Here is a 12,276-nt window from a genome sequence, read left to right as displayed (position 1 = left end):
GAAGCAGTTGAAGTGGTTTAATTGCGGAAGCAGGCAATCCTATAAAAATGGAGTTGCATTAGTGACAGATGTGTCCAACAAAGGATGGGGTGCACAGATGGGTTTCTTCTGAACCCAAGAAATGTGGTTGCAGTGAAAAGGCAGTTTCAAATCAATGTATTGGAACCGCCATCAGACATGTCCTGAAAGCTTTCTCAGATCTCGAGGGAAAGCAGTCGCATCTAAACAGGTAGCCAAGTAGCCATGTTTTATGTTAGCAAGCAGGGAGGTACAGGATCATGGACTCTGTCAAGAGGCCTTGAAGATTTGGAAAATGTGCATGTGACAGTTGTATTCTCGCAAGTGACCTACCTTCCAGAGATTTCCAACATGGTGGATCACCTCAGCTGGGTATTTTGTCCTAATTAGTGGTCTCTAGATGAGCCATCAGACTGTTCGATCTTTGGAATCTGATTGACCTCTTTGCATTAAGAGGAAAACAGAAAAGTGGAAAGATTTTGCTTCATTCTATCATTCAGTCTGGTCCGCTCCCAATGCTTTTTTTGCCTGGAATACATAGCTTATAAATGCTTTTCTACTGATAAGGATAGTGCACAAAGTACTCAGAGATTGGGCCCGTCTGATAATTGTCTCAGCCCCCTGATTCCTCTAGGGGCCAATCCAACAGTATTGACCTAAGAGGGATTTCTGTATCATTCGAACAGCCTGGATGTGGAGTACTTGATTGCATCATTATATTTACCCAAGGAAATTGAAGATGTGACAGTATCTGCCAGAAAGCCCCCAGCTAGAAGAGCTTATAGTTTTAAAAGGAAATTTTCATTTTGGTATCAACGATGTTCCCTGGACCCATTTGTATACCATGGGAGCTACATCAATACTTGTTCTTTCCTCCTCTAGGCTCAGTACCTCATCAGTCACAGTAAATCTCAGTGCATAGCAGCTTAACATATTCAAGTAGAGGGTAAACAGATATCCATTCATCCTCTAGTATCAAAATTTATAAAAGGTCTATTGCATGCCAAACCACCTGTTCCATGGGACCTTAATGCAGATCTGGCTATGGCTCTGGCAAAGCTTATGAAAACACACTTCGAACCATTGGATTTTACTTCTTTAAAGTTTCTCACATGGAAAATCTTATTCCTTGTTGTGATCACGTCGGAAGTTGGTGAATTTCAGGCATTGGTACATTCTCCATATATGCAGTTCCTCCACAATAATGGTGCTCCCCACCCTCTCCAAGTTTCTAGCAAAAGTAGTGTTGGCTTTTCATATAAGTAAGCCATCATGTTATGTTCTTTCCTAGGCTGCATGTGCATGAAGGTGAAAAAGCCCCCTGAACTGTAAGAGCCTTGGTGTAGTACCATGAGAGCTTCTCCACATCAAGCCTTGCAACTATTTATCTTCCAGTCCTAACCATGTGGTTATAGCAGTTGCCAAGAACACACTAACTGGCTTATCAGACTGTATTGTGTATTGTTATGCACTTGCTGGCCTCCAGGTTATACTACATAAAGGCTCGTCGTGTGAGAGTCATGGCTGCATCTATGGCTCATCTGTGAGCCGTGCCTATTGAACATTTGCAAAGCTGCAGCTTGGTTGTTGATGCACACCTTTTCCCGTCGATAGCAGGTCCTGGAGGCGGAGCTTTATAAAGCAGAGATTTAGATTTTAGCTCTCTGCGGCGGCGCGTGTGTTCCCGCGCAGGAAAGTAACAGATTCTCCTCAGTCTGTTTTTTCCGTGATCGTACGCGGGGCTGACTTCTCATCAGCATTTATTTTATTGAAATGTCAAAAAAGCCAGGGTTTAAACCATGTGCCTGTGGCAAGGTAATGTCAGTCACAGATGGCCATGACCGATGTTACCGATGCCTGGGACCAGAGCATAGTTTACAAAATTGTGATTTTTGTGCTTGAATGTCCCCAAGAGCCCAAAAACAACGGGCCTACAAAATGTTTGAACTTTTCACGTTTTCCGAGCCATCTGAGGCTCATTCTTCACCTGGTCCCTCATTGATGGCGGCTCTGTCACAGAAAAGAGCGTCATCATTGGATCCTCAACCCTCCAGGCTTGGAGGTAAGGACTTACTGAGCCGACATAGGCCTTCGGATCCGAGAGGACCGAAAAAGCCTCGGCGAGCGGCGCAGGAAACAACGGCGCCTAAATCTGCGGCGCCGACGAGTTATGCGCTTGAAGCACCTTATTTTATTTATTTATTTATTTATATATTTATTTAGTGTTTTTTATATACCGAGGTATAGCAGAGTTGCCTTCACTCCGGTTTACATTATAACAAACCAGTTACATTTAAATTTGACAGGTTACATTAATCAGACTGAGAAACAGACATAAAAATTAGTCTAACAAACAGCAGGATATATTACAAGTAAGGTATACTGAAAAAACAGGGTTCATAGATAATAGGATATATCTGTAGTTAGAGGGCGGGATAAATTGTCCTATTGGTAGACTGATAGTTATGAGATCAAAAGTCCGAGCTGTCAGTAAGAGATTGGCTTAGTAGCCAAGATTTTAGTTCTTTTTTAAAAGATTTAGGGTTTTCTTGACCAGCGAGGTACTGAGGGAGTGAGTTCCATAATTTTGGGCCGATGATGGAAATGGCTCTATTTCTGGTGGAAGAGAGTTTGGCGAGAGGGAGAGATGGAATCACAAGTTGTATTTTACTAGTTGTTCTTGTAGTGCGTAGGGATTGGTGGATATGTATGACGTCAACAAGAGCAGAGTAATCTGCTTTGTAAATTGCTTTCTGCAGTATTGAGAGGACTTTGAATTCAATTCTTTTCTCAATTGTGAGCCATTGTAGTTGGTTGAGAACGGGAGTGATGTGTTCAGATTTTCTTTTCCCCGTTAAGATTCTGGCAGCGGTATTCTGAAGAAGCTGTAGTGGTCTTAGGGATGACTTGGGTAGTCCAATTAGAAGAGAATTGCAGTAGTCCAAACAGGAGAATATTAGGGCTTGAAGGACTGTTTTGAAGTCATGGGGATGAAGCAGTGGTTTTAGGTGTTTGATTACCTGTAGTTTGTGGAATCCTTCTTTTGTTCTAGTAGAGATGTGTTTTTTAAAATTTAGATCATTGTCCACCCAGAAGCCTAAATCTTTAACATTGTCTTTAAGTTGGATGATGGAATTGTCAAATTGGAAGAGTGGAATAGTTTTGGCATTGCACCATTGGCGCATAATACTTCTGCGCCTGAATCATCATTGGCGCACAAAACACCAGCGCACACAACGCAGGAAGCGTATGCGCATAACGTGCCGGAGCAGTCTGAAGCGCATGGCGTTGACGACAACTGCGCACAAGTCGGTATATGCGCACAACTTGAAAGAAACATCGCAATTGGCGCCGAAGGCATTAGCGCACTTGACAACATACAGATCGACGCACAGTGGACTACAAAAGTCAAAACAAAGACATCAGTCTCCACATGTACCTCATTCCACCTCTTCAGACTCTAGTTCTACAGAGGTGAAGTCAAAATGAATCAGTCGATCACTGTCGGGAGATGGAGCCCATACAGGATCATCGTCACACCATCACCATAGGCGATCATGTCACTCACATCAAAAAGCTGCGAAGACGAGAGATACTTGGGCAGTGAGCTCTTCCACTTCTAGGTCATCTCACCCATGAAGTGTAGATTCCTTATCTCGCAGACAATTAATACAAATCACTTCCTCTGCTGCATCTTCGTCCTCAGATATTTGTTAAGACCACAGAGGGCAAGATGAGGAACAAGTATGACGTACCAGCTGTTTCTGCTAAAATTCCTACAGTATCACCTAAAACAGGTGAACTACCAAAACAATCTGGTCGTGCAACAATGCCTCCTCAAACAAGAGAGGCATTTCTTCAATTATCCCAATCATTGGCAGGGTTTTATGAAACTCTTCAATCATCTTTTAAGATGTCTAACGAGCTATCTGTGAGTTCTCCGGAACACAATATACATACCTCTAGAGAACCGTCGGTGGAGCCTCCGGCATCCCCAATGACAAAACGACCAATTTCACCAGTTCAACAGCAAGATACCCCTATAGATTCTCTATCTCCACAAACGTCACCATTGTCATCTACTGGATTCCCATCGGATCCACAGGAACAACCACAGGAACCATATTCTCCTCCAGAGGACCTGACATACCCAAAATTTTTAGAAAATTGGGCACGATATTACATCTGGAGGTCCAAAAGGAGACAGACCTTAGGTCAGAAACCTTTGGTCTCCTAAAGATTTTCGATGCTTCGGGAGAACCAACATCTCTCCCACCACAAGAATTATTACATTCTGTCTTGCAGAAGTCGTGGGAAACGCCTTATTCTCTATCAGCGGTTTCCAAGAAAACGGATATAAAATTTCGTATGAGAAAAACATCACCTTACTCTATACCACAATTACCACATGCTTCAATTGTGATAGTCGGCAATGCAAAGATTCAAAAAAGCAAAATCGCATGCCTCGTATCCACCGGGTAAAGACAACCGGTGTTTAGATGACTTTGGCAGGAAGATGTATCATAACTCAATGTTGAATGCCCGCATTATGCACCATCAATTCTTTATGGTACAATACCTATATGAGTGCATACAAGCCACAAAAGTTATGCTCTCCTCGATGGCTGATCAGGTGCCACCGCCTCTTCATGATATGAAGGAGTGTTCTCAACACCTACGATCAATATATGAGGCATTTGAAACATCTTCTAGGGCGTATGTGACAGCCATAGCAGCCCGTAGGATGGCATGGTTATGCTCTAGTACGATAAGAGAAGATTTACACGAGAAACTGACGAACCTCCCGTTTACAGGAGACAACCTGTTCGGAGAACAGTTTCAAGAAACAGTTGGAAAATTAAAGGAGGAAGCTCTAGCAGTCCAATCCTTAACGTCACAATCTCACTACTCGACCACACGTCGTTATGTGGGATCTACACGTAGACAGTCTTATAATTGTAGGCCTTACAGGTCTTATCAATCTTTTCATACACAGACGTATCCATCTTACCAGCGTCCTCCTCCGCAACAAAACACGACTCAACGTAGGGGTAAACCACGTAACCAGAGACAGCAAACACAATAACCGGCTGCTGCAGTAAAATCAACGCAGTCTTTTTAATAAACCAGCCAGCACCACCTGACAGACTTCATTCTTGCCTGGCAGCCTGGGAGAAAATAACCGATCAATGGGTTTTAGAGAGAGTACGACATGGCTATGAACTCCAATTTACCACAAAACCTCACTTTTCCACTCTAAAGAGTCAAAGCTTCCAACCACAACTGGGGGAGGAGATTGCTTTGCTTCGCAAACAGCAGGCCATTCGAATTTTTCCAAAAACCCAAAAAACAGGGTTCTATTCCCAATACTTCCTCATCCCCAAAAAGTCGGGTGGACTTCGCCCCATATTAGATCTACCGGAATTGAACAAATTCCTGACCAAAGAGAAATTCAAGATGGTATCATTGAAATCACTTACCTCTGATTCAACCCAACGACTGGATGTGTTCCATCGATCTGAAGGATGCGTACACACACATTCCAATCCATCCATCTTCTTGGCGTTACCTATGCTTTTCGCTACGGCCATCAACACTACCAGTACAAGGTTCTTCCCTTTGGACTATCAGCTGCACACAGTGTTTTCACCAAATGCATGGTTGTGGTGGTGGCTCATCTCAGACAACAGGGTATGACCATCTTTCCATATCTGGACGATTGGCTAATAATAGCCTCGACCCCGGAGATCTTACTCTATCACCTCCAGGTGATACAGTGCTTACAGGAATTGGGACTAGTGATCAATTTTCAGAAATCACATCTCCAACCAACACAACGACTACTGTTCATAGGAGCAGGCCTGGACACTGTTCGCAATCGGGCATATCTCCCAACAGAAAGAATACAAATATGTCAACTTCTCTATTCGTTGAACAACACTCAAAGTTCGTCGGCGAGACAAATTTCGGTAGTCCTCGGCCACATGGCAATGGCTATTTTCACGGTTCAACACCAGGCTACACATGAGATGCCTGCAATGGGGACTAAAACGTCAATGGAAACAACACTCACAACCATTGACACAGAAGTTATCGTTGACCTCCGAGATGAAACAGGACATAACATGGTGCTCCTAGAATCCACCCTGTCCAAAGGAGCATTATTCAGTCGTCGTCCTCACAATGCAGTCTTGACCACAGATGCATCTCGCAAGGGATGGGGAGCACATCTCGAGATTTACGAAACCCAAGGGTTATGGACAAATCTACGAGCAGTCCCTGCAGATAAATCTATTAGAGCTCAGAGCAATTCGAAATGCACTACAAGTGTTTCAAGATCACTTAAAGGGCCTACACAGACAATCAAGTGGCAATGTTTTATATCAACAAGCAAGGAGGGGCCGGTTCATGGCCCCTTTGCAAGGAGACCCTGACAATCTTCAAACATTCTCACCAACATTGCATACATCTGCAAGCAACTTACCTACCAGGAGTAGCAAATACAAGAGCGGACAGGCTAAGCCGCATCTTTCATCCTCACGAATGGACACTCAATTCGGAGGTAGCCCAAAACATTTTCATGTAATGGGAGACACCTGCGATGGATCTCTTTGCAACAGAGATCAACGTTCAGGTTCCCAAATACTGCTCGATAAGACCAAGTCAGTTCAGGATCGCCCAAGATGCCTTCCTCATTCCATGGACGACAGGCCTCCTGTATGCCTTTCCTCCCATACCACTCATAACAAGGACACTTCAGAAGTGCATAGCAGATAAGGCTCAACTGATACTCATAGCTCCAGTCTGGCCAAGGCAACCGTGGTACAGTTTCCTTCTCCGACTGTCCATCACGGACCCTATTCGATTACCGAATTGCCCAGATCTTCTCTTCCAAAATCAAGGAACGCTTCTACACCTGCTACACTCATCTCTCAATTTAACAGCATGGAGATTGAGAGGCTCAATTTAACAGAACAGGGAGTTTCCACTTCAGCACAATCCATTTTGTTAGAATCCAGGAAACTCTCAAAGAGGAAAAACTATAGCTATAAATGGAAATGCTACTCTACCTGGTGCACTTCTAACGGTGTACCACCTTTAGACTGTTCACCTGAGTTACTCATGGATTATCTACATACACTGTACACAGCTGGTCTGGCAATCTCATCCATCAGGGTCCATCTCAGTGCTATAGCGGCATATCACAGACCACTTAACAATATTCCTATTTCCAATCACCCCTTACTATCTCGTTTCATCAAGGGGTTAACTCACCTTCGCCCTCTGATCTCCAAGCCTCCAGTTCCATGGAACCTCAACAAAGTTCTTGAACAGCTCATGTTTTTCCCATTTGAACCCATGGACTTGGCACACATTAAATACCTCACATGGAAGGTGGTATTCCTCTTGGCAGTAACATCAGCACGACGAGTCAGTGAATTACAGGCCTTGGTCCATTATTCTCCGTATTTAGTTTCATCACCAAAAAGTGGTTCTCTGAACTCACCCATCCTTCCTACCAAAAGTGGTGTCTCAATTCCATCTCAATCAGACCATAGAACTACCCATCTTTTTCCCTAAACCTCATGCAAATGACAGGGAAAAATTACTGCATACGCTAGACTGCAAAAGAGCATTAGCATATTACAAAGAGAGAACAAACTTGGACTCCCGTGTTTCTCAACTCTTTCTCTTTCGACCTGAAAGCACCTGGACTACCGGAGGCTAAACGCACCATCACCAGCTGGATAGCACAGTGCATCAAGTTCTGCTACGACAAACAGAACCTACAGCTACATTCTGTTCCCAGAGCTCATCAAGTTAGAGCAGTGGCGGCCTCCTTGGCACACCTTAATTAAACATGTACAACCCATTGACATTTGTAAGGCAGATACATGGTCATCGCTCCATACCTTCACATTGCCCTACTGCCTTGATCAACAAGCAGCCACTGATGCGAAGATAGGGCACGCAATCCTGCAATCTCTATCCTCTTGTACACGGTGAATGCCACACTGTTCATGATCACGTACAAACATATATATATATACCATAAACAACGTGATCGGGAGCTTGGGACTCCCATGACAGCATGGCTAATTCAGCCCTGCTATCGACGGGAAAAAGCAAGTTTGCTTACCTTAAATGGTGTTTCCGTAGATAGGATGAATTAGCCATGCTGACCCACCCTCCTCCCTGGCAGTCACCGTCTTTACAACCTACAGCTTAATCCCAGACTGAGGAGAATCTGTTACTTTCCTGTGCGGGAACACACGCGCAGCTGCAGAGAGCTAAAATCTAAATCTCTGCTTTGTAAAGCTCCGCCTCCTGGACCTGATTGACAGATCCCATGACAGCATGGCTAGTTCATCCTGCTATCTACGGAAACACCGTTTACGGTAAGCAAACTTGCTTTTACATTCCATTACTATCTGAACAACCTGTCATTAAGTGACAGATTTGAACAAGCAGTTTTACATAGCCCATGCAACTAGTGGTCTGCTCTCCATAGTAGTGTCCATATTGATTTTTCAATAAGTGCTTCACTGCATCCTTCAGCTTAGGACTCACCACGTGTCCTAGCTAATTTAGCCCTGGTTGTTGACAGAAAGCAAGTTTGCTTACCCTAAACGGTGTTCTCCTTAGGCAGAAGGATGAATTAGCCATACTTAATAACCACCTGCCTTCCTGGAGAGTCAACTTCTAGCTAAAGCTCTGAAATCGACTGAGGAGCTCATGAGGCAGCACCATGTGGGAATTCTTGCACATGCTCAGTAGAACAAAAGCTCTGAGCTAAGAGAGGGGTCTGGTCGGTGCTGTCAGATGTCACCCACATGTCATGGCTAATTCATCATGTCTACAGAGAGCACTGTTCACAGTAAGCAAACTTTCTGTATAACTTTGAAATAAAGTAATAAAGTAGTTTGGGATTTACATATTTTCACGGTTGTGGTTCATGTAAAACTAAAGTTATTTTAAGTCAACTGTAGATGTGTTGTACCTAAAATTTTCTACCCCATAATGTAAAACCATTACTTCAAGTTCTAATTTTAATAAAATTTAAGGGTAACATCCTTTTATTATAGCACCCAACCGACTCTCTTGATGGTACAACTGAGTCTTGGCTTGCTGCTTTTCCATTTTCCCCCTTTATGATGACTGTGTTTTAGGCCCTAATTGCTAGTTTTTTCTCTGTACAGGATTATTTTTCATTAGGTTATCTTGACTCTTCCATCAATGAAGCTGGAGCACTGACAGCATAATCAACATACTTCTGGCAATCTTCAGACTTCACATGTGATGATGATGATGATGTAAACCAACTGTGCCCCAATCATCTTCCCCTTCTCTTAGGCTCTTACTTCACATTGCAACAGAAGACATTAGTGGAGGTGAAGAGGTGAACATGATGTTTGGCACTACAGTGAAGAGCTGTAGGCACCTCTTGGAATGTGCCAAGGAGCTTCAAGTCCAAATGATTGGTGTTAAGTGAGTATATTTTCTTGAAATTTTAACATTTTATTTAATGAGTTTTATATACCGTCATTTGAAAACGTCAAAATAACGCCATCATAATGGTTTACAAAATAAGGTTACAGGGATAAGGGGGTTAAACAAGGGATGCAAAGTACAAACTGTTATTAAGCATAGGGGATAACATATGTAAGGATTTAGATCAGTTTAGTAAGTTTAATTTAGTAAGGATTTAGTTTGGTAGCATGGATCTAGGGAATCTGATACTGTAAGTACATGGTAGGAAATCTAGTTAGTATAGTTATGTGATATGAGTAAATTTTGAAATGAGTAAATGGTTTATAGAATTAAAATTGGATGGAGAGGAAAATCTACTTTTTAGAAGTTGTCAGGAAGTTTGATACTCTATCAAATGGGTAATGTGTGCTGCATAACTAATATTATGGTAAGTGATTGTAGAGATCAGGTCAATAAATGCAGAAATATTTTTCAAATTCTGTGTGCATCTGCAGGTAGTTTCTATCTAAATGGGTATAGTGAGAATAACTTTACATCAGAATTCTTTGGCATTTATGGGCACATATTGAAAAGCACCTTTTTTGGTCAGAGGATCGAGGTGTAGACTAAAGATTACCTTTTGTAAAGGGATGCTTTAATATATATATCAGTAGTTGTCATTGAAGTGTAGGTTTGGGTCTTCCTAAACATTCCAAGCAGACTTATCAGAATCACTCCTTTCTCAGTCCTAGTTTAATTAAAATGTCAAGTCTTAGGAATCTGTTTATGAAACGTACTAAGATTTTTAAACAGTGTAAACATATTTAATCTAGATGTCACATTTGTTAGACTCTTAAGGTGATTGTAATGGAATGGGTGTGGTATAATTTCTTGTACTGTTATAGTATTTCTTGTGGATGACACTTTTTTATTCCATATTTCTCATTCATACTATGCGATTCATTCATACTTAAGCAAGCAGCTTAAGTATGAATGAATCGCATAGGGATCGTTGACTAAGTATTTGACTGTTTTCACTCCTGTGTTCCTCAGAACTAGTAGTACTAGAAATATTCAATTTACTTCTCTCAGTTTTTTGTAATCAGTAACTATAGTTTTTCTGTTCATTCATGCTCATTGCATATGTATAAGCACAGCACTATAAAATGCAGAAAAGTGTGGTGGTCCCAGACCTTGGTAAAAGGAGCACGAAAAATGTATGTGAAACAAAATTTAGAAGATAAGCATATAGAAGAATCTTCAGGGTGAAGGAGACATTTTAAGGTTTTTTTTAATTATAGCTGTGAGCACTTAATTTTTTTATCTGATAGATCTGCATACAGTCAATTCAGCATGATTGCATATTAGTTTCATCCTAAGGGCACTGACATGGACATGTTTTGTACCCAGCATCTCCCGAGAACACTTATATTGACTAATAAAAATACATTATACTTTTTACTGAGTCTAAGTGTTCTTGTGTCCCTGGCCATAAGCATAGAGTAAGCTTTAACAGTTTTCCAGAGCTTTCCAGGAAATTCGTAGATTCCTTTGAGTGTGCACAGTATAGCATACTGATATAGCTGATTAAAGCCCAAATTTGAGCCTCTCAGTTCTTATGGCCTTATCGGGAATTCCGTTTTTTGGGCTGCATAATTTCTGCATGCAGCTTTGGAGAACTTCAAGCCCAATGCCTTATCCACCTAACCCTAAAACGTGGTGATGTGTACATGTCCCATGTTTCTGGTTCTAACTCCCCCCCCTCCCCCCACGCCATGTGTTAAAGGTGAGTAAGCCCTACATGCTTTGAATTGCAAAAGATTTCACAGACAGCCTAAAGACCCATAGTTTGTCACTCCAAGTCTGGGATTCCTGTGTTGAACTGTCTAATTGGATAGCAGATGGCATATCATTCATGCAAGTTTAAGTCTGACCTTCGAAGGACATGTAAAGGCTTAAAAATGCTTCCTTGCTGGAAAACATTTTATTGTATTGCAATGTTTTGCACAGTCTGCACGTTTGTATCCTGCTTTGGACAGTTTTTAACTGAAGAAGCTATCCCCATTTAAGGTCTGCCTCTGAAATATGTAAAGGTGCAACATGGAGTTCATTTCACACTTTCACATTGTTTAGATACTGGACTTTGAATGTGCAAGCAAGTTTGGGCAGTCCTTTCTTCAGAATCTTTTGAGGGTGAGTCATATTGTATCCCTCCCCCTCGACTTAGTCTTATTTAAGGTTACTAGTCATACAAAAGAATTGGGTCTGCCAAAAAAATTGTGCTGCTCTGTTGGTAGTGTTTCCCTCCCCCATTTTTGTTGACAGCTCTTTTGCTAGGGAGTCCTGTGACTAAGGTGAACTTTTCTTCAGGTAAAGTGAAATTGCTTACCTATAATCACTGTTCTGTAATTTTTTTCTGGGGCATGTATGGTTGTGAACTGAGCAGCAGGAGCTGCTCTGTATCACTCCATGGTGAAGACCACACCTTCAATACTGTATACAATTCTGGTTGCCGCATCTCAAAAAAGATATAGTTGCAATGGAGAAGGTACAGATTAGGGCAACGAAAATGATAAAGGGGATGGAACAAGCTCCCCTATGAGGAAAGACTAAAGAGGTTAGGGATTTGATAGAGGTCTTTAAAATAATGAGGTCTAGAATGGGTAAATGTGAATCTATTCTTGACTCTTTCGGATAAGACTAGGGGGCACTCCATGAAGTTAGCATGTAGCACATTTAAAATTAATTGGAGAACATTTTTTTTCACTCAATGCACAATTAAACTCT

At 41.9% G+C, this 12,276-nt stretch overlaps 1 protein-coding gene across 2 annotated transcripts in view; it reads left to right on the top strand.

The window, feature by feature from the left end:
* AZIN1 (antizyme inhibitor 1) overlaps window positions 1–12,276 on the top strand; it is a 268,902-nt gene that overhangs the window by 108,669 nt on the left and 147,957 nt on the right. For both annotated transcript variants that reach the window (XM_029591846.1, XM_029591847.1), the window contains exon 6: window positions 9,373–9,507. In XM_029591846.1, the coding sequence (XP_029447706.1) occupies window positions 9,373–9,507 (135 nt within the window). The remainder of the gene's footprint in view (window positions 1–9,372; window positions 9,508–12,276) is intronic.

Source organism: Rhinatrema bivittatum, chromosome 2 (assembly GCF_901001135.1).
Source record: "Rhinatrema bivittatum chromosome 2, aRhiBiv1.1, whole genome shotgun sequence".
NCBI lineage: Eukaryota > Metazoa > Chordata > Amphibia > Gymnophiona > Rhinatrematidae > Rhinatrema > Rhinatrema bivittatum.
This window is presented reverse-complemented; position numbering and strand designations above follow the sequence as displayed.